The sequence below is a fragment of the Moschus berezovskii genome, chromosome 14 (genome assembly GCF_049115385.1).
Source record: "Moschus berezovskii isolate FMDL1 chromosome 14, NW_MosBer_1.0, whole genome shotgun sequence".
Classification (NCBI taxonomy): domain Eukaryota; kingdom Metazoa; phylum Chordata; class Mammalia; order Artiodactyla; family Moschidae; genus Moschus; species Moschus berezovskii.
In genome coordinates this window covers 19,958,559-19,986,182 of record NC_142473.1, presented here as the reverse complement: position 1 = coordinate 19,986,182, position 27,624 = coordinate 19,958,559, and the positions used below count along the sequence as shown (strand labels likewise).

The following is a 27,624-nucleotide window of genomic DNA, read 5'->3' as shown; positions in this document are numbered from 1 at the left end:
AGGATATATATGTTAACAACAAATGGAGAAATGCACTGAAAAGAATAAATGAAAAATTGAACTGATGAATAACCAGTATTTTAGGATGAGATAATTCACTATTTTTATTCAGTCGCTCAGTCATGTCTGATTCTTTGTGACCCCTGAACTGCAGCATGCCAGGCATCCCTGTACTTCACCATCACCCGAACCTTGCTCAAACTCATGTCCACTGAGTCGGTAATGCCATCCAACTATCTCGTCCTCTGTCGTGCCCTTCTCCTGCTGCCTTCAATCTTTCCCACCATCAAGGTTTTTTCTAATGAGTCTGTCCTTTGCATCAGGCAGCCAAAGTATTACAGACTCAGCTTCAGCATCAGCCCTTCCAATGAATACTCAGGGTTGATTTCCTTTAGGATTGACTGGCTTCATCTCCTCTCAGTCCAAGGGACTATCAAGAGTCTTCTCTAACACCACAGTTCAAAAGCATCAGTTCCTCAGTGATCAGCTTTCTTCATGGTCCAATTCTCACATCCATACGTGACTACTGAAGAAAACCATAGTTTTGACTATCCAGGCCTGTGTAGGCAAAGCAATGTCTCCGCTTTTTAACACACTGTCTAGGTTTGTCATTGCTTTACTTCCAAGGAGCAAGCATCTTTTAATTTCATGGCTGGGGTCACCATCTGCAGTGATTTTGGAGACAGAGAAATAAAGTCTGTCCTCACTGTTTCCACTATTTCCCCATCTACTTGCCATGAAGTGATGGGACCCAATGCCATGATCTTAGTTTTTGGAACACTTGAGTTTTAAGCCAGTATTTTCACTCTCCTCTTTCATCTTCATCAAGAGTCTCTTTAATTCCTCTTCTCTTTCAGTCATAAGGGTGATGTGATACGATATCTGAATATCTTGAGATTATTGATATTTCTCCCAGCAGTCTTGATTCCAGCTTATGCTTTATCCAACCCATCATTTCTCATGATGTACTCTGCATATTAAGTTAAATAAGCAGGGTGACAATATATAGACATAACGTACTCCTTTCCCAATTTTGAATCAGTCCACTGTTCCATGTCCAGTTCTAACTGCTGCTTCTTGACCTGCATACAGGTATCCCAGGAGAGAGTTAGGGTGGTCTGGTATTCCCACATCTTGAACACTTTCCACAGTCTCTTGTGGAAAGGCTTTAGCGTAGTCAATGAAATAGATGTTTTCCTGGGATTCCCTTGCTTTCCTATGATCCAGTGGAAGTTAGAAATTTGATCTCTGGTTCCTCTGCCTTTTCTAAATCCAGCTTGAATATATGGTAGTTCTTGGCTCATATACTGTTGAAGCCCCACTTGGAGCATTTTGAGCATTACTCTCCTAGCATATGAAATAAGTGCAATTGTGTAGTAGTTTTAACATTCTTTGGCATTGCCCTTCTTTGGGACTGGAATGAAAACTGACCATTTCGTCCTTTGGCCACTACTGAGGTTTCCATATTTGCTGGCATATTGAGTGCAGCACTTTCAGAACATCATCTTTTAAGATTTGAAATAGCTAGAATTCCATCACCTCCAATATCTTTGTTCGTAGCAATCCTTCCAAAGGCCAACTTGACTTCGCGCTCCAAGATGTCTGGCTTTAGGAGAGTGATCACACCATTGTGGTTATCTGGATCATTAAGATCTTTTTGTATACTTCTGTGTATTCTTGCCACCTCTTCTTAATATCTTCTGTTTCTGTTAGGTCCACACCATTTCTGTCCTTTATTGCGCCCATCTCTTCATGAAATGTTCCCTTCAGTTCAGTTCAGTTCAGTTGCTCAGTCATGTCCGACTCTTTGTGACCCCATGAACCGCAGCATGCCAGGCCTCCCTGTCCATCACCAACTCCCAGAGTCCACCCAAATCCATGTCCATCGAGTTGGTGATGCAATCCAACCATCTCATCCTTTGTCGTCCCCTTCTCCTCTTGCCCTTAATCTTTCCCAGCATCAGGGTCTTTTCAAATGAGTCAGCTCTCTGCATCAGGTGGCCAAAGTATTGGAGTTTCAGCTTCAACATCAGTCCCTTCAATGAACACCCAGGACTGACCTCCCTTAGGATGGACTGGTTGGACCTCCTTGCAGTCCAAGGGACTCTCAAGAGTCTTCTCCAACACCACAGTTTAAAAGCATCAATTCTTCAGTGCTCAGCTTTCTTTATAGTCCAACTCTCACATCCATACATGACTACCGGAAAAACTTGGTTACTCTAATTTTCTTGAAGAGATCTCTAGTCTTTCCCATTCTATTGTTTTCCTCTATTTCTTTGTATTGTTCACTTAGGAAGATTTTCTTATCTCTCCTCGCTATTCTTTGGGACTTTCCTTTTCTCCTTTGCCTTTTACTTCTCTTCTTGTCTCAGCTATTTGTAAGGCCTCCTCAGACAACCATTTTGCCTTTTTGCATTTATTTTTCTTGGGGATGGTTTTGATCACAGATACCTGTACTATGTTACAAATCTCTGTCCATAGTTCTTCAGGCACTCTATCAGATCTAATCCGTTGTGTCTATTTGTCACTTCCACTGTATACTCATAAGGGATTTGATTTAGGTCATACACCTATGGCCTAGTGGATTTCCCTACTTTCCTCAATTTAAGTCTGAATTTTGCAACAAGGAGTTCATGATCTGAACCAGTCAGTTTTTGCTAACTCTATCTTCCGTTCTAAGAATATAATCACTCTGATTTTGGTACTGACCATCTGACAATGTCCACCAGATGTCCACCATCTCTTGTGTTGTTGGAAGAGGGTATTTGCTATGACCAGTGTGTTCTCTTGGCAAAGCTGTCAGCCTTTGCCTTGCTTCATTTTGTACTCCAAGGCCAAACCTGCCTGTTACACCAGGTATCTCTTAACTTCCTTCATTTGCATTCCACTCCCCTATGATGAAAAGGACATCTTTTTTGGGTGTTAGTTCTAGAAGGTCTTATAGATCTTCATAGAACCATTCAACTTCAGCTTCTTCAGCATTAGTGGTTGGGGGTATAGACTAGGATCACTGTGACACTGAATGGTTTGCCTTGGAAATGAACAGAGATCATTCTGTTGTTTTTGAGACTGCAGCCAAGTACTGCATTTCAGACTTTTGTTGACTATGAAGGCTACTCCCTTTCTTCTAAGAGATTTGCCCTCAGTAATAGATATAAAGGTCATCTGAGTTAAATTCACCCATTCCAGTCCATTTTAGTTCACTGATTCCTAAAATGTTGATGTTCACTCCTGCCATCTCCTGTTTGACCACTTCCAGTTTACCCTGATTCATGGACCTAGCATTCCAATGCAATATTATTCTTTAAAGCACCAGACTTTTCTTTCACCACAAGACACATTGACAGCTGGGCGTTGTTTCTGCCTTGGTTCAGCCTCTTTATTCCTTCTGGAGTTATTTCTCCACTCTCCCCCAGTTGTATATTGGGTATCTACTGACTTGGGGAGTTCATCTTTCAGTGTCACATCTTTTTGCCTTTTCATACTGTCCAAAATCACTGCAGATGGTGACTGCAGCCATGAAATTAAAAGACACTTACTCCTTGGAAGGAAAGTTATGACCAACCTAGACAGCATATTAGTAAGCAGAGACTTTACTTTGTCAATAAAGGTCCATCTAGTCAAGTCTATGGTTTTTCCAGTAGTCATGTATGGATATGAGAGTTGGGCTATAAAGAAAGCTGAGCACAGAAGAATTGATGCTTTTGAACTGTGGTATTGGAGAAAACTCTTGAGAGTCCCTTGGACTGCAAGGAGATCCAACCAGTCCATCCTAAGGAAGATCAGTCCTGGGGGTTCATTGGAGGGACTGATGTTGAAGCTGAAACTCCAATACTTTGGTCACCTGATGTGGAGAGCTGACTCATCTGAAAAGACCCTGATGCTTGGAAAGATTGAGGGCAGGAGGAAAAGGAGACGACAGAGGATGAGATGGTTGGATCGCATCACCAACTCGATGGACATGGATTTGGGTGGACTCTGGGAGTTGGTGATGGACAGGGAGGCCTGGCGTGCTGCGGTTCATGGGGTTGCAAAGAGTCAGATACAACTGAGTGACTGAAATGACTGACTGTTCATAGGGTTCTCAAGGCAAGAATGCTGAAGGGGTTTGCCATTCCCTTGTCCAGTGGACCACGTTTTGTCAGAACTCGCCACCATGACCCATCCATCTTGGGTGGCATTACATGGCAATTAATATCTTTATAATATCTACTATACAGATATTAATTGTTTTATCTATATATTTAATCAAATTTAAATAAAATTCCAAAATGAGTTGTAACTCTATAATGCACTCTGGAAACTGTTTCTCTTGAGCTTGAACTTAACAAAATTGATTCTAAATTTTAGAACAACAATAAAAAAGCACATGGAAGAATATAAAGTTACTTTTTAGTAACTAATGAAAGAAGACTTATCCTGTCATCAGTAGGTATTCACTAATTATTTGATATCCACATGAGTTACTGAAAACTACAATAATTATAATAGGATTATACTAATTCCAGGAAACAACAAAAAAAATCAATAAAAGAGATTTGAGAATAGACTTCATAAAAGATGATGCAATATATAATAAATATGTCATTTGAAATTAGTAGGAAAAGAATAATTCATTCAATATATTATGAAAACTTACCTAAGGATTTTAGCAAAGTTAAATGTTTACTTTAAACCATACACAAATGTGTATTTCAAAAAGATTAAAGATGCTCATATAAATAAAACTGAACAAACTCTCAAAGAAAATAGAAGTGTACATTTTTATAATCTTGCGGGTGGAGAAAGAATGTCAACGAGTTATACCAAGAACATTAGGTCATGAAAGAAAAAATCTGATAGGTTTTGTTAGATAAAAATATTTTAAATATATTCATAGCAAATATAAATAAAAAGGAAACATGAAACTAACAGGAAGATTTATTAAAAGGTCTTAAGTCAATATCCCCAAATGAGTAAATACTACAAAAAATCAAATCAAATCAAATGGCAAAAAATATATGAAAAAAAAAGAATCCATTTGATTAGTAAACAAATGATAAATAAAGGCAAAGAAAAAATCTGCTTACCAATCAAGTAGCATAGACTAGAAAACATAATACTACTATTGAAAATCATAGGGAAAAAGTAATTTTACTGAGTATAATTCCTTCAATCCTTCTATAGAGAAACTTTGCAATATATATCTCACTGTAAGTATCCATATCCTTTAATCAGTAATTTTACTTTTAGTAGTTCTTTGAAGAAAATAACCAGGTAAGTACACAACATTAATTGGAAAAGATGGTCATCACAGTGCTGTTTAACAGGGAAAAAAATAAAAACATATAAATATCTGTCCACTAACATAAATAATGGGTTGCTGTTCAGTCGCTAAGTCATGTCCAACTCTTTGCAACCCATGGACTGCAGACACCAGACTTCCCTGTCCTTCACCATCTCCCAGAGTTTGCTCAAACTCATGTCCATAGGTGATACCATCTAACCATCTCATCTTCTGTCATCCCTTTCTTCTCCTGCCTTTCCCAGCATCAGGGTCTTTTTCAAAGAGTTAGAACTTTGCATCAGGTAGTTAAGGTACTGAAGTTTCAGCTTCAGCACCAGTCCTTCCAAAGAATATTCAAGGATGACTTCCCTTAGGATGGACTGTTTTGACTCTCTGCAGTTCAAAGGACTCTTAGGTGTATTCCCTAGCACAATGGTTCAACAGTACCAATTCTTCAGCACTCAGCTTTTTTTTATGGTCCAACTCTCACGTCCATACTTGACTACTAGAAAAACCACAGGTGTGATTATACGGATCTTTGTCAGCAAAGTGATGTCTCTGCTTTTCAATACACTGTCTAGGTTTGTCATAACTTTTCTTCCAAAGAACAAGCATCTTTTAATTCATGGCTACAGTCACCTTCCACAGAGATTTAGGAGCCCAAGAAAATAAAGTCTGTCACTGTTTTCATTTTTTCCCCATCTGTTTGCCATGAACTGATGCCATGATCTTAGTTTTTTGAATGCTGAGTTTAAGTCAGATTTTTCACTCTGCTCTTTCATCTTCATCAAGCTTCTCTTGCCTCTTTGCTTTCTGCCATCAGTGTGGTATCATCTGCCTGTCTGAGGTTGTTGATACTTCTCCCAGCAATCTTGATTCCAGCTTGTGACTCATCTAGTCAGGTATTTCACATGATGTACTCTGCATTTAAGTTCAATAACCAGGGTAACAATATATAGACTTGATGTACTCCTTTCCCAACTTGGAACCAGTCTGTTTTTCCAAGTCTGGTTCTAATGGTTGCTTCTTGACCTGCTTATTGGTTTCTCAGGAGGCAGGTAAGGTGGTCTGGTACTTTCATTCATTTAAGAATTTTCCATAGTTTTTTGATCCACACAAAGGCTTTAGTGTAGTCAGTGAAGCAGAAGTAGATGTTTTTCTGAAACTCTCTTACTTTTCCCATGATCCAATGAATGTTGGCAATTTGGTAATCTGGTTCTTTTGCCTTTTCTAAGTCCAGCTTATATATTAAGAAGTTCTTGGTTTATGTACTGTTGAACCCTAGCTTGAAGGATTTTGAGTATTATCTTGACAGCACGTAAAATGAGCACAATTGTACAGCAGTTTGAACATTCCTTGGCATTGCCCTTCTTTGGGATTAGAATGAAAACTGATCTTCTCCAGTCCTTAACTACTGCGGAATAACCAAATTTACTGGCATATTAAGCGCAGCACTTTAATCTAAAAGCATCTTTTAATCCTAAAAGCATCAACTTTTAGGATTTTTAATAGCTAGGCTGGCATTCCATCACCTCCACCATAAAAATGTATGTATAAATATTAAGAGATCATTAAAATGTATATATTTACTGGCATCCAACTATGTCTGCTTGTGTAAGTGAAACAACCAGAATGTAGACTCTAAGCTTATGCTATGTCTGCTGTCCGACTGAGACCCCAGAACTGAAGTCCTCCAGGTTACTCTGTTCACAGAATTTTTCCAGGAAAGAATAATAGAGTAGGTTGCTACCTCCTGCTCCAAGGGATTTGCCCAACCCATGGATCGAACTTGCGTGTCTTAGGTCTTCTGCATTGGCAGGCAGATTCTTTACCACTGAACCTCCAGGGAAGCCCAGTCCATAAGTCTACTTTTGTAAAACTGTTTATTTTAAAATTATATAATAATGAGGAAAAAATTAAATATATATATATCAAAATATTAACATAGATTCTCTTAATAATAATAATTCTCTCACTTTTTGTTTACTCCTTTCTAAACCTCTTTCTACTGAAATTTAAAAAAGCAGGACATCAACAGCTACTGAAACAGAAAGATTATTCACACACTGTGAATGGGGGAGCTGGTTCTAAAATATATTGCTACATGATTCCATTGTTTTATACACACACACATATACACAGTAAACATGCCATGTTTTAAGTATGTGGATCTCGTTGCATAACTTAAGCTTATGCAGTACTCTATATCTCAATAAAACTGGAAGAAAAATGAATAAATATCACTTTCTAAAAGCAAAAAAAAAAACAGTACTTATATCAAAAGGTATTCTATGGAGGCTTTCCTATACTACTGAAATTTCTTCACAACAAGAAAATGCTTTTACATTAAAAACATACATTCTTAAATTGTCCTTACTTAAGTTTCATATTCATTAAATTTTATATTTAAATATGCTGCACAGGTTTATCTAAAAATCAAATGCAAAACATGGCTTCAGCAGTTGAAGACAGTTAAAACTGAAATTTAATATCAAGTCATTTAAGAAGTGTATCCTAGCACAAAATACTAACAAAGTTAAAGTCAATTTCCATACAACTTTGAAAATAATATTTATCTCCTAAATACCAAAACTTACCCCGTATCTTTCAGCTACAATGTCCTCAAAATTTCTATTTTGTTTTTCCGCTTGTTCTTTCATTCTTTGATAAGACTTCCTTAGCCAGCTTAAACCACCATCTTCTACTGAAATTCAATTGCAATATTAAATGTCAGTTATACTTTTCATGTGATTATAACAGAATATTTACTACTACTACAGTAACTATGAAATTGCATATTATTCTTTGAACATGTAAAAATCATAAGTGCATTTAAAATTCAACATACATTTGAGTGCCTATATATGTAAGGCACAGTTTTGCAATAATGAGAAAAGAAAAACCAAAAGAAACTACTGGGAAATTCCATGATGCTCCACTGACTAATACTCTAGATTGCCAATGCAGAGGGCTCAAATTTGATCCCTGGTCAGGGAACTAGATCCCACATGCTGTAACTAAGAGTTCACATGCTGCAACGAAAGATACTGCATGCCATGACTAAGAGTTTGCATGCCACAATGAAGATCAAAGACTGTGCTGCAACACTCACACAGTCAAATAAATTTTAAAAATAAATATTTAAAACAAGTAAAAAGAAATAAAAAATAGAACTACCCTAAAAAAAAAAAAACCTGGAATCTAAGAGAATGAGGATAAGAGGAGATAAATATAACAAATATTACATTTTATCAAAATAGTATTTATCACTATTATAAAGGAGAGAATTATTTCTAAATATAATATCAGGGGACAATCTCACACACCAGGATGAAAATCGAGTTGGATTTCTACAAAGAGTAGTCAGGGTATGCCTCAAAATAAATTAAAGCCAAGAAAAATACACGCATAGGGGAAAAAAAAAACTGCTTCAGATATAACATAAAGAACATATAAGGAGATGAGACCAGTCAAGATGCTGGAACAGAAGGACCTGAGGTTCACTTCTCTCCACAAGCACATCACTAATTACATCTACAAATGAAACAATTTGAACACACCACATGCTGAACATTAGCAGAGGATCTTGGATACATTAAAAGACAGGAAAAGATCCCCAAATGACCAGATAGGATGGAGAGAAAGGGAAGTAAAACAAAGAGGAAACGAGATGGAATCCATAATCTTGGGGTGGGGGGGCAAGGGTGGGGGGGGAGTGGCTGAAGAAGAGGAGAGGTTACCACATCAGGAGAAGGCCCCTTGAATATTTAAGAAAACTGAAATCATATCAAGCATCTTTTCTAAACACAAGATTATGAGACTAGAAATCAATTACAAGAAAAAAAATGTCAAAAACACAAACACATGGAGGCCAAACAATATGCTACTAAATAACCAAGAGATCACTGAAGAAATCAGAGGAAACCAAAAAATATATAGAAAAACAAAACTATGGGATACAGCAAAAGCAGTCCTAAGAGGGAAGCTGACAGCAATTCAATCCTACCAAGAGAAACAAGAAAAATCTCAAACAATTTAATCTTATACCTAGAGCAACCAGATAAAAAAGAAAAAATCCAAGTCAGTAGAAATAAAAAAATTATAAAAATCAGAGCAGAAATAGATGAAACAGAAATGAAGAAAACAATAGCAAAAATCACTGAAACTAAAAGCTGGTTCTTTGGGAAGATGAACAAAATTGACAAACCGTTAGCCAGACCCATCAAGAAAAAAAGAGAGAGGACTCAAATCAACAAAATTAAAAAAGAAAACAGAGAAAGCACAACTGACACCACAGAAATGCAAGGATCAGAAGAGTTTACTGTAAGCAACTATAGGTCAACAAAATGGACAATCTAGAAAAAATGAACAAGTTCTTAGAAAGATACAACCTTCCAAGACTGAACCATGAAGAAACAGAAAATATGAACAGATCAATAGAAAGAACTGAAACTGTGGCAAACTCTATCCAACATTTAGAGAAGAGACAAAACCAACTCTTCTGAAACTCTTTCAGGAAATTAGAGGAAGGAACACTCCCAAACTCACCTAAAAGGCCACCATCACTCTGATACCAAACCAAAGATCTCACAAAAAATACCGAAATTACATGTCAATATCACTGATGAACAGACGCAAAAATCCTCAACTAACTGCTAGCAAACATAATCCAACAATACATTACAAGGATAATATACCATGATCAAGTGGGATTTATCCCAGAGATGTAAGGATTACTCAATATACACAAATCAGTCAATGCAATATACCATATTAAGAAGCTTAAGAATAAAATCCACATGATTATCTTGATAGATGCAAAACAAATTTTTGACAAAATTCAACACACTTTTATGATTAAGGATAAAGAAACCTCTCCAGAAAGTGGGCTTAGAGGTAACCTACCTGAAAATAATAAAGGCCATATAGGACAAACCTACAGATAACATCATACTCAGAGGTGAAAAGTGGAAAGCATTTTCAGTAAGATCAGGAACCCAACAAGTATGTCCACTTTACCACGTTTATTCAACACAGTATTAGAAGTCCTGGCTATGGCTATCAAAGAAAAAGAAATAAAAGAAATTGAAAAGCTTCAATACTTTGGTCACCTGATGCAAAGGGCTGACTCATTAGAAAAGACCCTGATGCTGGGAAAGATTGAGGGCAGGAGGAGAAGGGGATGAGAGAGGATGAGATGGCTGGATGGCATCACTGAGTCAATGGTCATGAGATTGAGCAAGCTCTGGGAGATGGTAAAGGACAGAGAAGCCTAGCATGCTACAGTCCACGGGGTTGCCAAGAGTTGGATATGACTGAATGACTGAACTGAACTGAAACAGGAAAAGAAGTAAACACGTCACTATGCACAGAAAATCCTAAAAGAAGCCACCAGATAACTACTAGAACTAATTAATTTACTAGAATTTCGTAAAGATGCAGGATACAAAATTACTGCACAGAAATCTCTTGTATGCATACCTATACACTAACAAAGAAAGATCAGAAAGTGAAATTAAGGAAACAATCTCATTTACCACCACAAAAAAAGTAATAGAATACCCAGGAATAAGCCCACCTAAAAAGGTAAAAGACCTATACTGAGAAAAATACAAGATACTGATGAAAGAAATAAAAGATGACTCAGATAGATACACCATGTTTCTGGTGTATGGATTGGAAGAATCAATATTGTGAAAATGACTATATCACCAATCAACAGGTTCAGTGCAATCTCTATCAAACTACCAATGGCATTTTCACAGATCTATAACAAAAAATTTTACAATTTGTATGAAAACAAAAGATATCACAAACAGCCAATACAACCTTGAGAAAAAAAAAATGGATCTGGAGGGATCAGGCTATACTACAGGCTGACTTCAGACTTGATTGACTTCAGACTACACTACAAAGCTACAGTCATCAATGCAGTACGTACTGGCACAAAAGCAGACATACAGATCAATGGCACAGGATAGAAAGCCCAGAGATAAACCCACCCACATGTGGTCATATAATCTATGACAAAGGAAACAGGAATATGCAACGACGGAAAGACAGTCTTCTCAATAACTGGCACTGGGAAAACTGAGCAGCTACCTGCAAGAGAAAGAAGCTAGAACATACCCTAACACCATACACAAAAGAAAACTTAAAACAGATTAAAGACCTAAATGTAAGGTCAAATACTATAAAACTTTCAGAGGGAACCATAGGGAGAACACACTCTGACAAAAATTGCAGCAATATCTTTTTCATCTCCTAAAATAACGAAAATAAAAACAAAAATAAATTAATTGGCTTCATTAAACTTCAAAGATTTTGCACAGCAAAGGGAACCATGAACAAAACAAAGAGAAGAATCTCAGGATGGGAAATGATATATGCAAATGAGGCAACCAACAATGGATTAATCTCCAAAAATATACAAACTTCTCATGCAGTTCAACATAAAAAACAAAATTCCAATCAAAAAAGAGTGGAAAACTTAAACAGCTATTTCTCCAAAGAAGACCTTCAGATTGCTAAAAAGCACATAAAATGATGCTCAACATTTCTCATTATTAGAAAAATGCAAATCAAAACTACAGTGAGGTATCACCTCATCCTGGTCAGAATAGTCATCATCAAAAAATCCACAAACAAACAACAGAAAAAACAAAACAAAAAAGAAAAACTAATAAACAAAAGATTTAAAAAATAAAACAAAAGAATAATTTTTTTTTTAATTCACAAATAATAAATGCTGGAAAGGATTCAGAGAACAGGGAACTTTCTTGCACTGTTGGTGGGAATGTAAATTGATACAACCACAGTGGAGAATGGTATGAAGGTTTGTTAAAAATGAAAAATGGAACTACCATATGACCCAGCAATCTCACTATGGGGCATATATCTTGAGAAAACCATAATTCAAAAAGAAACATGTACCCCGATGTTCACTGTAGCACTATTTACAACAGCCAGGATATGAAAATAACCTAAATGTTCATCAACAGACGAATGGATAAAGAAGATGTGGTATACACACACAATGGAATATTATTCAGTCATGAAACTGGTTCATTTGCAGAGATGCAGCTGTATCTAAAGTCTATCATACAGAGTGAAGTAAGTCAGAAAAACAAATATCGTATATTAACACATGTATGTGGAATTTAGAAAAATGGTACAGATGAACCTGGAGAAGGCAATGGCAAGCCACTCCAGTACTCTTGCCTGAAAAATCCCATGGACGGAGGAGCCTGGTGGGCTTCAGTCCATGGGGTCGCTAAGAGTCAGACATGACTGAGCGACTTCACTTTCACTTTTCACTTTCACACATTGGAGAAGGAAATGGCAACCCACTCCAGTGTTCTTGCCTGGAGAATCCCAGGGACGGGGGAGCCTGGTGGGCTTCCGTCTATGGGGTCGCACAGAGTCGGACACGACTGAAGTGACTTAGCAGCACAGATGAACCTACCTGCAGGGCAGGAACAGAAACACAGGACAGAAAAGACAAGTGGCCACAGAGGGGAAAGGGGAAGGTGGGATGAATTGAAGATTATGTTCTCTATAAATACACTACCATGTGTCAAACTGATACACAGTGGGAACTTTCTGTATAGCACAGGGAGCTCAGCTCAGTGCTCTGTGATGACCTACCTGGAAGGGATGGACAGAGGGAAGTTCAAGAGGGAAGGAATATATCTGTAAATATAGCTGATTCACTTCATTTTAGAAAGAAAGTAACACAACAATGGAAAGCAATTACACTCCAATTTAAAAACAGAAGGGCTTCCCTGGTCGCTCAGCGGTAAAGAATCCACCTGCCAATGAAGGAGACCATAGGTTTGATCCCTAATCCAGAAAGATTTCACATAACACACAGCAACTAAGCCCACGCCTCACACTATTGAGTGTGTGTTTCAGAGCCTGGAAACAACTACTGAAGCCCACTCACCACGCCACTGGTCCACAAGAGAAGCCACCACAGTGAGAAGCCCATGCACCACAACTAGAGAGGAGCCCCCACTCTCAACTAGAGAAAGCCCACACACAGCAACAAAGACCCGGTGCAGCCAAAAATGAAAAACTCAGATTACTAACAAGAAGGAAAGAGTGACAAGGTCTGCTTGATTGGCCTTTTGGCCTGAAAGTCCCTATCTCTGGTGATGAGAATTTCCTTCTACCTCAAGATACAAGGACTGCATCTTTTACGAGATTTATTCCCTGCTTTCAGGAAGGCAGAGAGGAGGGGTCAAAGTGTCCTTCTTGTATCAGCTCTTTCTCAAGTAACTTTAATTCAAAATAATCAATATTGAATGAACTCCTGAGGCGGGGCTCAGAATGGTGGCAGAATAGGAAACAGTTAAACTCCCTTCACAGAAACACTGAAAATACACTTGAAAATACACCTCCAAGTGGAACTATTCACAGAGAAAGCTATTGAGCACTGACAGAAGACCTCGGACCTCCAAAAAGACAAGGAAAACCTCCATGTAACTGGGAAGGACAAAAGGAAAAAGAAAAAGAAGGAATCAGGCCTGCACCCCAGGAGAGAACTGTGAAGGAGGAAAGGTTCCCGCACTTTGGAAAGGCTCCTCACCAGTGGAGAAATTAGCATTTTGGAGCCTAAAAACAAGACAGCAGCAACTGGCTTGTGGAAGGCACCACCAGCCTATGCTCCTCAACATGAGATGCTCCTCTGTCAGTAAGGATGGGAGTCAAGTGCTAAGTAAAGCTCAGACTCTGAAGCTCTGTCGCAGGGAGAGGACAAAGGTTAGGTGCAGAAACAGCCTGAGGAGTTCAGGCCATGGCAACTGAGTGTGTACTAGGAAGAAGCCTGGGCTCACCAAAGAGGCAAGACACCCTCACTGGGAGAGGCAGGAAGAGAGAAGCGGGATCACCATAAAAGCTTCATTTCCTGTGAGCACTCCCAAGCAACAGGACTTCAGTTACAGGAGCTCCTTGTATGGGTGCAAATCACTGCTGCTGCCATCCTGGGCTCCAGAGGCGGGCATGGCTATCTCTTTCAGGCCCACAGGCAGACACCAGGCCCTGCCCATGCGGAGCTGGAAGGGCACAGACAGCTTCCAAAACTAGAAACCCCACTGGCTGACACAGAAGAGCTAGACTGAACTACTGGAAATTCCACCAGCGGGCCCCAGGACCCGCCTCCACTGACCTAGAGGGGCACAGACACCTCAGCCACTGGGAGCTCCCCCAGAGGGCCTGGGACTTGCCTAGGCTGGCCCAGGAGGGCACAGACAGCTCCCCAACCAGAGGTCCTGCCAGCAAGGCACAGAACCTGCCCCTGCTGATGCAGAAAAGCACAGCGATCCAGCCACTAGCAGTTCCACCAAGAGCCCTAGGACTCACCCTGCTGAGCTGAAAGGGCGTGGCCAACTTCCAAAGCGAAAGTTTCCACAGGCAGGTCACAGGATCCACCCCTGCTGGGCTGGACGGGCACAAACAGCTTTACCTTCGAGGAATTCTACTGGGGGTGAGGGGGGGCACAGGATAGACCCCAGCTGACCCGGAGGGGCACAATCCAGCCACTGGAATTCCACCAGCAGGCCCCATGACCTGCCCAAGTTGTCCTGTGATGATGCATGCAGCTTCCACAACTGGGAAACGTCAGTGGTTGCTGACACCCATCCAACTGTCCCAGGAGTGTATAGACAGATCTCTCTACTACATAATCCGTCATTGGGTACCAGGACCTGCCCCTCTGTCCCGACATGGCATGGATAGCTTTCAAAACTGGGAAATCCATCAGTGGATGTCAGAACCCACTCTGCTGTCCTGGGAGGACAGGGATATTTCCTGCTACTAGTAGGTCCCAGTAGGTACTGGGACCTGCCTTATGGTCCCAGGAGGGTGCAGGTAACTAGCCTCCACTAGGAAATCCATTATCAGGACCAAGAATTGCCCTGTTGTCCTGGGAACACACAGAAAATCCTCATTACTAGGAAATTTTAGAGTGGGTCAAGGGATTTACCTCACTGTCACAGAAGGGCACAGATAGCACAACCCCCACCCCCGCCGAACACACACACAAACACACACATATACACTAAGAAACCCAGAGAAGAGGCTGAAAACCACAGCTAAGCCCCAGGAAGTGAAGTCACTCAGTCATGTATGACTTTGCAATCCCAGGGACTGTGGCCCACCAGGTTCCTCCATCCACTGAATTTTTCAGGCAAGAGTACTAGAGTGGGTTGCCATTTCCTGATCCAGGGCAAATCCCAGGAGCTATGTAACTGAAAAAGATGAGTTGAAACCTCTCCTCAAGGCTGTGAGAACTGCGAAGTTACACCTCCACTGACAGCTTCCCAAATTCAACCCCTGAGAAACATCCAAAAGAACAAGTACTTTGCAACTGGGATGGGTCGGCTATAGCAGCTGCGCACTCTGTGGACAGGTTCATGTGAAGATAGGAACAAACCAGAGTTCGAGCTGCTTCCAGAGCTCACACAATGTGACCAGCTGAATGACTACTGCAGCACTGATACCTAACTCCAGTGGACCCGTGCTGAAGGACATGTGAAAACAACACCTGAAGACTCACCAGGGCCAACTGCAGGCATACTCATAGTTAAGGTGGGACCCAGAGCAACACCCACAACAGTACAAGTTGTGAGCACACAAAACAGCTGAAAGGGGACACAACAGAGTACATAACAGGTGAACAGCTCCAAAGGAGTAAAACTCAGAGGCTTCCCTACAAGTGGGAGTGCTCTAATCCTGCCTACATCACAGAGCAGAGCAGAATCACAGCTAGGAAACAGATTTCGGAAATTCCACTTTAAAAACTAGGGAGGAGACCTTGCCCATGACAGGGCAGTGACAGCGGCAGAGCAAACAAGGAGGGCTCACTCAATATTGAGGGCAGGCTCCAATCACTACAGTTCAGTTCAGTTCAGTTGCTCAGTCGTGTTTGACTCTTTGCGACCCCATGGACTTCAGCACACCAGGTTTCCCTGTCCAACACCAACTCCCGGAGTTCACCCAAACTCATGTCCATAGAGTCAGTGATGCCATCCAACCATCTCATCCTCTGTTGTGCCCTTCTCCTGCCTTCCATCTTTCCCAGCATCAGGGTCTTTTCAAATGAGTCAGTTCTTCGCATCAAGTGGTCAAAGAACTGGGAGTTTCAGCTTCAACATCATTTGTTCCAATGAATATTCAGAACTGATTTCCTTTAGGATTGAACACTTTGACTTCCTTGAAGTCCAAGGGACTCTCAAGAATCTTCTCCAACACCACAGTTCAAAAGCATCAATTCTTTGGTGCTCAGCTCTCTTTCTGATCAAATTCTCACATCTATTCACGACTATGGAAAAACCATAGCTTTGACTAGATGGACTTTTCTTGACAAAGTAATCTCTCTGTTTTTTAATATGCTGTCTAGGTTGGTCATAGCTTTTCCTGCAAGGAACAAGCATCTTTTAATTTTGTGGCTGCAGTCACCATCAGCAATGATTTTGGAGCACAAAAAAATAAAGTCTGTTACTATTTCCATTGCTTCCCCACCTATTTGCCATGAAGTGATGGGACTGGATGCCATGATCTCAGTTTTCTGAATGTTGAATTTTAAGTCAACTTTTTCACTCTCCTCTTTCACTTTCATCAAAAGGCTCCTTAGTTCTTCTTTGATTTCTGCCATAAGGGTGGTGTCATCTGTGTATCTCCTGGCAATCTTGATTCCAGCTTGTGTTCATCAAGCCCAGCGTTCCTCATGATGTACTCTGCATATAAGTTAAATAAGAAGGGTGACAATATACAGCCTGATGCACTCACTTCACAATTTGGAACTAGTCTGCTGTTCCATATCCAGTTCTAACTGTTGCTTCTTGATCTGCTGACAGATTTCTTGGGAGGCAGGTAGGATGGTCTGGTATTCCAATCTCCTGAAGAATTTTCCAGTTTGTTGTGATCCACACAAAGGCTTTGCCGTAGTTGATAAAGCAGAAGTAGATGTTCTTCTGGAACTCTTGTCTTTTCAATGATCCAATAGATGTTGGCAATTTGATCTCTGGTTCCTCTGCATTTTCTAAACCCAGCTTGAACATGTGGAAGCTCACGGTTCACGTACTACTGAAGCCTGGCTTGGAGAATTTTGAACATTACTTTGCTAGCATGTGAGAGGACTGCAATTGTGCAGTAGTTTGAACATTCCTTGGCATTGCCTTTCTTTGGGACTGGAATGAAAACTGACCTTTTCCAGTCCTGTGGCCACTGCTGAGTTTTCCACATTTGCTGGCCTATTGAGTGCAGCACTTTCACAGCATCATCTTTTAGGATTTGTTCGTAGCAATGCTTCCTAAGTCCCACTGACTTCAAATTTCAAGATGTCTGGCTCTAGGTGAGTGATCACACGATCGTGGTTATCTGGGTCATGAAGATCTTTTTTGTATGGTTCTTCTGTGCATTGTTATCACCTCTTATTAATGTCGTCTGCTTCTGTTAGGTCAGTACCATTTCTGTCCTTTATTGAGCCCATCTTTGCATGAAATGTTCCCTTGGTATCTCTAATTTTCTTGAAGTGATCTCTAGTCTTTCCCATTCTATTGTTTTCCTCTATTTCTTTGCACTGATCACTGAGGAAGGCTTTCTTATCTCTCCCTGCTATTCTCTGGAATTCTGCATTCAAATGGGTATATCTTTCCTTTTCTCCTTTGGCATTCGCTTCTCTTCTTTGCTCAGCTATTTGTAAGCCCTCGTCAGACAACCATTTTGCCTTTTTGCATTTCTCTTTCTTGGGGATGATCTTGATCCTTGCCTCCTATATGTTACAAACATCCAGCCATAGTTCTTCAGGCACTCTGTCTATCAAATCTAATCCTTTAAATCACCTTGTCACTTCCACTATATCACTGTAAGGGATTTGATTTAGATCATACCTGAATGGCCCAGTGGTTTTCCATACTTTCTTTAAGTCTGAATTTTGCAATAAGGAATTCATGATCTGAGCCACAGTCAGCTCCCGGTCTTGTTTTTGCTGACTGTATAGAGCTTCTCCATCTTTGACTGCAAATAATATAATCAATCTGATTTCGGTACTGACTATGTGGTGATGTCCATGTGTAGAGTCTTTTCTTGTGTTATTGGAAGAGGGTGTTTGCTATGACCATTGCGTTCTCTTGGCAAAACTCTATTAGTCTTTTACCTGCTTCATTTTGTACTCCAAGGCCAAATTTGCTTGTTACTCCATGTATCTCTTGACGTCCTCCTTTTGCATTCAAGTCCCCTATAATGAAAAGGGCATCTTTTTTTGGGTGTTAGCTCTAGAACGTCTTGTAGATCTTCATAGAACCGTTCAACTTCAGCTTCCTCAGCATTAGTGGCAGGGGCATAGACTTGGATTACTGTGATATTGAATGGTTTCCCTCAGAAATGAACAGAGATCATTCTGTTGTTTCCAAGGCAAATCAAACTCAGATCAAGAATATAAAGGCAGAGCACGGGAAGATGGCAGAGAAATAGGACGGGCAGCCACTTTCTCCCCCACAAAATCAACAAAAGAACATTGAACACTGAGTAAATCCCACAAAAAAAACTTCTGAATACCAGCAGAGGACATCAGACACTCAGAAAAGCAGCCCATAGTCAAAGAAAGGAGGTAGGAAATAGATAAAAAGAGAAACAAAAGAGGGAGGGACAGAGCTCCATCCTGGGAAGGGAGGCTTAATAAAAAAAAAAAAAGAGAGAGAGAAGTTTCCAAACACCTGGAAACATTGGCGAGTGGAATCTCAAAGGGCCACATAACTGGGAGACAAAAGACATAAATAATTAAAACTCACAGACTAAGTGCCCAGAGGAAACTCTCAGCGGAGAACCAGCGCAGACGCCCGCGCCCCTCACTAGCAGGCAGGGGCTGGGCAGGGAGGCGTCCACGGTGGCGCTTAGAGGGAGAACCAGCGGCAGGGCTTAGAGGGAGAACCAGGCTTGAACGCCCCAGGGCAAACTGAGGGCTCCAACTTAAGATACCAAAAGGTGAAAAGGCTAGGAAAAGCCTTCGAAAAGCCCCAACCCAGGACTCTGCCAGCCCCGCCCACAGAACCCAGCGCTGAGCCGGCAGCGGGCGGCCAATCCCCCAGCCCCCGCTGACGCAGGCGGGGAGGGCAGCCAGCGCCAGGGCAGGGGCAGCTGCGGCCCCAGAGAGGCTTCCCATGCCAAGCTGCAGGCAGGCTTCCTTGCTGGCCAGGACTTCTTGGGTTCAGGCCGTTCGATATCCGCCTGAGAAAGTGTGCCAGTTGTACTCCCAAAAATCCGAGCAGCAGGGACCAGGAAGGCGATAAGTTGCAGCAACCGCGCTTGCCAAACACCTGGTCACCTGAGCTGCTAGGACCGGGGAAGGCACAAAACGCAGGCCCAGCCAAGTCTGCGCCTTTGTCGAGTACCCGAGGACCTGAACCTGAGCCGCTCAGACCGGGGAAGTGCATGCAACCCAGCTCCAGCCGCGGACAGTTCGCAGCAGAGCAAACTAAAGCCTAAGCAGCATAAACAGGGGAAGCACACACACCTCGAACGGGAGCATTCCCAGTGTAGCCGAGACACTGCAAGCACTCCCCACAGTCGCCAGGGATATTTGTTAGCTGTTCCTCCCTCCCCATAGCAGGACTGAATAGGTGAGCCACGAAAAAAAAAAAGAGTGTCCACCACCGCATCCTGGTGTCAGGACGGGAATTAGACACTGAGGAGACCAGAAAACAGAAGAGCTTTTTCAACAGAAGGAACTGACTTGGAAGTAACAGAGGGAGAAGCCTTGAGCCTACTCCAAGAAAAAGACTGAAAACCAGAGGCAGAGGCTTAAGTCCAAATCCTGAGAACACCAGAGATCTCCTGTTCCAGAGAACATTAATTGATAGGTACTCATCAAATGCCTCCATACATACACTGAAACCAGGCACCACCCAAGGGTCAACAAGTTTCAGTGAAAGACATACTATGCAAACTATCCAGCAACACAGGAGAATAGCCCAGAACTTCAATATACAGGCTGCCCAAAGCCACCCCAAACCCACTGACATCTCAAACTCATTCCTGGACACTTCACTGCACTCCAGAGAGAAGAAATCCAGCTCCACCCAACAGAACATCGACACAAGCTTCCCTAACCAGGGAACCTTGACAAGTCATCCATCCAACCCCACACACAACGAGGTAACAACATAACAAAGAGAACTCCACAAACTGCCAGAAGACGGAAAGGCCACTGCAAACACAGCAATATAAGAAATATGAAGAGGCAGAGAAATACCCAGCAAGTAAGGGAACAGGATAAATGCTCACCAACACAAACAAAAGAGGAAGATATAGGGAACCTACCCGATAAAGAATTTTGAATTTTAATTGTGAAAATGATTCAAAATCTGGAAAGCAAAATGGAGTTACAGATAAAGAAACTGGAGAAAAGGATTAAGAAGATGGAAGCAATGTTCAATAAGGAATTAGAGGAAATAAAAAAGAGTCAATATATAACGAATAATACAATAGATGAGATCAGAAATACTCTCGAGGGCACAAACAGTAGAATAACGGAGGCAGAAGACAGGATAAGCGAGCTAGAAGATAGAATTGTAGAAATAAATGAAACAGAGACGGAAAAAGAAAAAAGAATTTTAAAAAATGAGGACAATATTAGAGACATATGGGACAATATTAAACGACCCAACATTCGAATCATAGGAATCCCAGAAGAAGAAGACAAAAAGAAAGACCATGAGAGAATACTTGAGGAGATAATAGTTGAAAATTTCCCTAAAATGGGGAAGGAAATAATCACCCAAGTCCAAGAAACACAGAGAGTCCCTAACAGGATAAACCCAAGGCGAAATACCCCAAGGCACATATTAATCAAATTAACAAAGATCAAACACAAAGAACAAATATTAAAAGAAGCAAGGAAAAACAACAAATAACACACAAGGGGATCCCCATAAGAATAACAGCTGATCTTTCAGCAGAAACTCTTCAGGCCAGGAGGGAATGGCAAGACATACTTAAAGTGATGAAAGAAAATAACCTACAGTCCAGATTACTGTACCCAGCAAGGATCTCATTCAAATATGAAGGAGAAATCAAAAGCTTTACAGACAAGCAAAAGCTGAGAGAATTCAGCATCACCAAACCAGCTCTCCAACAAATACTAAAGGATCTTCTCTAGACTGGAAACACAGAAAGGGTATATAAACTCGAACCCAAAACAATAAAGAAAATGGCAACGGGATCATACTTATCAATAATCACCTTAAACGTAAATGGGTTGAATGTCCCAACCAAAAGACAAAGGCTGGCTGAATGGATACAAAAACAAGACCCCCATATATGTTGTCTACAAGAGACCCACCTCAAATCGAGGGACACATACAGACTGAAAGTGAAGGGCAGGAAAAAGATATTCCATGCAAATAGAGACCAAAAGAAAGCAGGAGTAGCAATACTCCTATCAGATAAAATAGATTTTAAAACAAAGGCCGTGAAAAGAGACAAAGAAGGAAACTACATAATGATCAAAGGATCAATCCAAGAAGAAGATATAACAATTATAAATATTTATGCACCCAACATGGGAGCACCGCAATATTTAAGACAATTACTAACAAGTATGAAAGGGGAAATTAACGATAAAACAATAATAGTGGGAGACTTCAATACCCCACTTACATCTATGGATAGATCAACTAAACAGAAAATTAACAAGGAAACACAAACTTTAAATGATACAATAGACCAGTTAGACCTAATAGATATCTATGGGACATTTCACCCAAAAACAGTGAATTTCACCTTTTTCTCAAGCGCACATGGAACCTTTTCCAGGATAGATCACAGCCTGGGCCATAAATCTAGCCTTGGTAAATTTAAAATAAAATTGAAATCATTCCAAGCATCTTTTCTGACCAGAATGCAGTAAGATTAGATCTCAATTACAGGAGAAAAACTATTAAAAATGCCAACATATGGAGGCTGAACAACACGCTGCTGAATAATGAACAAATCATAGAAGAAATCAAAAGAGAAATCAAAATATGCATAGAAATGAATGAAAATGAAAACACAACAACCCAAAACCTCTGGGACACTGTAAAAGCAGTGGTAAGGGGGAAGTTCATAGCAATACAGGCACACCTCAAGAAACAAGAAAAAAGTCAACTAAATAACCTAACTCTACATCTAAAGCAACTAGAAAAGGAAGAAATGAAGAACCCCAGGGTTAGTAGAAGGAAAGAAATTGTAAAAATTAGGGCAGAGATAAATGCAAAAGAAACAAAAGAGACCATAGCAAAAATCAACAAAGCCAAAAGCTGGTTCTTTGAGAAGGTAAATAAAATTGACAAACCACTAGCCAGACTCATCAAGAAACAAAGGGAGAAGAACCAAATCAACAAAATTAGAAATGAAAATGGGGAGATCACAACCGACAATACAGAAATAGAAAGGATTATTAGAGAATACTATCAGCAATTATATGGCAATAAAACGAATAACTTGAAGAAATGGAAAAATTCCTAGAAAAGTACACCTTGCCAAAACTGAACCAGGAAGAAATAGAAAATCTGAACAGACCCATCACAAGCACGGAAATAGAGGAAGTAATCGGAAAGCTTCCAGCAAACAAAAGCCCAGGTCCAGACAGCTTCACAGCTGAATTCTACCAAAAATTTAGTGAAGAGCTAACACCTATTCTACTCAAACTCTTCCAGAAAATTGCTGAGGAAGGAAAACTTCCAAACTCATTCTATGAGGCCATCATCACCCTAATCCCAAAACCTGGTAAAGATCCCACAAAAAAAGAAAACTACAGGCCAATATCACTGATGAACATAGATGCAAAAATCCTGAACAAAATTCTAGTAATCAGAATCCAACAACATATGAAGAAGATCATACATCATGACCAAGTGGGCTTTATCCCAGGAATGCAAGGATTCTTCAATATCCGCAAATCAATCAATGTAATACACCACATTAACAAACTGAAAAATGAAAATCATACGATTATCACAATAGATGCAGAGAAAGCCTTTGACAAAATACAACATCCATTTATGATAAAAACTCTCCAGAAAGTGGGAATAGAAAGGACATGCTGCTGCTGCGTCACTTCAGTCGTGTCCGACTCTGTGTGACCCCATAGACAGAAGCCCACCAGGGTCCCCCGTCCCTGGGATTCTCCAGGCAAGAACACTGGAGTGGGTTGCCATCTCCTTCTCCAATGTGTGAAAGTGAAAAGTGAAAGTGAAAAGTGAAAGGTGAAAAGTGAAAGTGAAGTCGCTCAGTCGTGTCCGACCCTTAGCGACCCCACGGACTGCAGCCTACCAGGCTCCTCCATCCATGGGATTTTCTAGGCAAGAGTACTGGAGTGGCTTGCCATTGCCTTCTCCGAGAAAGGACATATCTCAACATAATAAAAGCTATATATGACAAACACACAGCAAACATTATCCTCAATGGTGAAAAACTGAAAGCATTTCCCCTAAAGTCAGGAACAAGACAAGGGTGCCCACTCTCACCACTACTATTCAACATAGTTCTGGAAATTTTGGCTACAGCCATCAGAGCAGAAAAAGACATAAAAGGAATACAAATTGGAAAAGAAGAAGTAAAACTTTCACTGTTCGCCGATGACATGATCCTCTACACAGAAAACTCTAAAGACTCTACCAGAAAACTACTAGAGCTAATCAATGATTACAGTAAAGTTGCAGGACATAAAATCAACACACAGAAATCCCTTGCATTCCTATACACTAATAATGAGAAAATAGAAAGAGAAATTAAGGAAACTATTCCATTCACTGTTGCAACGAAAAGAATTAAATACTTAGGAATATATCTACCTAAGGAAACAAAAGACTTGTACATAGAAAACTATAAAACACTACTGAAAGCAATCAAAGAGGACACTAATAGATGGAGAAATATACCGTGTTGGTGGATTGGAAGAATAAATATTGTAAAAATGAGTATACTACCCAAAGTAATTTATACATTCAATGTAATCCCTATCAAGCTACCAACAATATTTTTCACAGAGCTAGAACAAATAATCTCACAATTTGTATGGAAATACAAAAAACCTCGAATAGCCAAAGCAATCTTGAGGAAGAAGAATGGAACTGGGGGAATCAATCTGCCAGACTTCAGGCTCTACTACAAAGCCACAGTCATCAAGACAGTATGGTACTGGCATAAAGACAGAAATATAGATCAATGGAACAAAATAGAAAGCCCAGAGATAAATCCACGCACCTATGGACACCTTATCTTCGACAAAGGAGGCAAGAATATAAAATGGAGAAAAGACAGTCTCTTTAACAAGTGGTGCTGGGAAAACTGGTCAGCCACTTGTAAAAGAATGAAACTAGAACACTTCCTAACAGCATACACCAAAATAAACTCAAAATGGATTAGAGAGCTAAATGTAAGACCAGATACTATAAAACTTCTAGAGGAGAACGTAGGCAAAACACTCTCCGACATAAATCACAGCAGGATCCTCCAAGACCCACCTCCCAGAATATTGGAAATAAAAGCAAAAATAAACAAATGGGACCTAATTAAAATCAAAAGCTTCTGCACAGCAAAGGAAACTCTAAGCAAGGTGAAAAGACTGCCTTCAGAATGGGAGAAAATAATAGCAAATGAAGCAACTGATAAAGGATTAATCTCCAAAATATACAAGCAGCTCCTGCAGCTCAATTCCAGAAAATTAAGTGACCCAATCAAAAAATGGGCCAAAGAACTAAACAGACATTTCTCCAAAGAAGACATAAAGATGGCTAACAAACACATGAAAAAATGCTCAACATCCCTCATAATCAGAGAAATGCAAATCAAAACCACAATGAGATACCATTTCACGCCAGTCAGAATGGCTGCTATCCAAAAGTCTACATGCAATAAATGCTGGAGAGGGTGTGGAGAAAAGGGAACCCTCTTACACTGTTGGTGGGAATGCAAACTAGTACAGCCACTATGGAGAACAATGTGGAGATTCCTCAAAAAACTGGAAATAGAACTGCCATATGATCCAGCAATCGCACTCCTAGGCATACACACAGAGGAAACCAGAATTGAAAGAGACACATGTACTCCAATGTTCATTGCAGCACTGTTCATAATAGCCAGGACATGGAAGCAACCTAGATGTCCATCTGCAGATGAATGGATAAGAAAGCTTTGGTACATATACACAATGGAGTATTTTTCAGCCATCAAAAAGAATGCATTTGAATCAGTTTTAATGAGGTGGATGAAATTGGAGCCTATTATACAGAGTGAAGTAAGCCAAAAGAAAAACATCAATACAGTATACTCTTGCATATATATGGAATTTAGAAAGATGGTAACCTGAACCCTGTATATGAGACTGCAAAAGAGACATAGGCATATAGAACAGTCTTTGGGACTCTGTGGGAGAGGGTGAAGGTGGGATGATTGGGGAGAACAGCATTGTAGCATGTATATTATCATAAGTGACCAGTCCAGGTTCGACGCATGATTCAGGATGCTTGGGGCTGGTGCACGGGGATGACCTGGAGGGAGGATATGGGGAAGAGGGAGGTGGGGGGGGGTTCAAGAAAGGGAACACATGTACACCCAGGGCGGATTCATGTCAATGTATGGCAAAACCAACCAATATATTAATGTAAGGTAAAAAAATAAAATAAAAAATGCTTGGGAAAAAAAAAAAAAGAATATAAAGGCATAAGCCTCTGGAGATACTACACCCCCAAGGAAAGAAACTCCAGAAGCAAGAGGAACTGCCACTAGAAACGTGCAGAAAGGAGACAACAAACAGTAAGCTGGAAAAAGTGAGATGACAAAGAAATATGATGACATGAAGCAGCAAGATAGAAACATCCAAGAACAACTAAATGAAGAAGAGATAAGCAATCCATCTGAAAAATAATTCACAGTAGTGAAAGTGAAGGTGGTCCAAGATCTTGGAAACAGAATGAAGGCAAGGATCAAGAAGATACAAGGAAATTTTAACCTAAAGACTAAACAGAAAGGAATAAGACAATAACCTAAATGAAAATACGCCTGAAGGAATCAATTGCAGAATAACTAAGGCAGAAGAACAGATTAGTAACCCAGAAGACAGAATACTGGAAATCTCTGGCACAAAACAGAATACTGAAAAGAGAATGAAAAGAATGCACTCTCAAGAGACCTCTGAAACCACATTACATGTACCAAAATTCAAATTAAACAGGTCCCAACAGAAGAAGAAAGAGAAAGGACCCGAGAAAATATCTGAAGATGCAGTCAAAAAATTCCCTGACATGGGAAAGGAAACAGTCACCCAAGTCCAGGAAATGTAGAGAGTCCCATACAGCATAAACCCAAGAAGCAACATAAGACATATTAATCAAACTAACAAAAATTAAACACAAAGAAAAAAATGGTAAAAGCAACAAATAACATACAAGGGAATCCCCATATGTTATCAGCTGATTTTTCAGGAGAAATTCTGCAGGCAACAGGAGACCGACTGGATATATCTAAAGTGATGAAAGGATAAAATCTACAGCGAAGAATACTCTACCCAGCAACAGTCTCATTCACATTCGAAAAATCAAAAGCTTTATAGTTAAGCAAAAGTTAAGAGAATAAAGCTCCACCAAACCAGCTTTACAGCAACTGCCAAAGGAACTTCCCTAGGCAAGAAACGTAAGAGAACAAATGAGGAAGGGAAGAAAAAAGACTTACAAAAACAAATTCAAAACAATTAAGGAAATGGCAGGAGGAACATACATATCAAAAATTAACTTAAAGGTAAATGGATTAAATGCTCTAACCAAAAGTCACAGCTGAATGGACACAAAAACAAAATCTGTATATAACCTGTCTAAAAGTGACACACTTCAGACCTATAGACCTACAAATGGAAAGTGAGGGAATGGCAAAAGGTAATCTGTGCAAATAGAAATCAAAATAAAACTGGAGTAGGAATAATCATATCAGACAAAATAGACTGTGAAATGAAGACTGTTTACATGAGATAAGGAAGGACAGTATATAATGATCAAGGGATCAATCCAGGAAGAAGATACAACAACTGTAAATACTTATGCATCTAACACCTTAATACATAAGGCAAATGCTAACAGCCATAAAAGGGGAAATCAACAGTAACACAATAAAAATGGGGGACTTCAATATCCCAGTTACACTAATGAACAGATCATCCAGACTGAAAATTAATATGGAAACAAAACCTTTTAAATGACATATTAGACCAGATAGTTTTAACTTATATTAATAGGATATTCTGTCCAAAAGCAGCAGAATATACTTTATTCTCAAGTGAATATGGAACATTCTCCAGGATAGGCCATAGCTTGGGTCACAAA

At 40.1% G+C, this 27,624-nt stretch overlaps 1 protein-coding gene across 2 annotated transcripts in view; it reads right to left on the bottom strand.

Moving 5' to 3' along the window:
- CWF19L2 (CWF19 like cell cycle control factor 2) overlaps window positions 1–27,624 on the bottom strand; it is a 175,345-nt gene that overhangs the window by 101,916 nt on the left and 45,805 nt on the right. The window contains exon 7 of one of the 2 annotated variants that reach the window (XM_055422941.2): window positions 7,864–7,970. In XM_055422941.2, the coding sequence (XP_055278916.2) occupies window positions 7,864–7,970 (107 nt within the window). The remainder of the gene's footprint in view (window positions 1–7,863; window positions 7,971–27,624) is intronic. The other variant, XM_055422942.2, reaches the window with a different exon arrangement.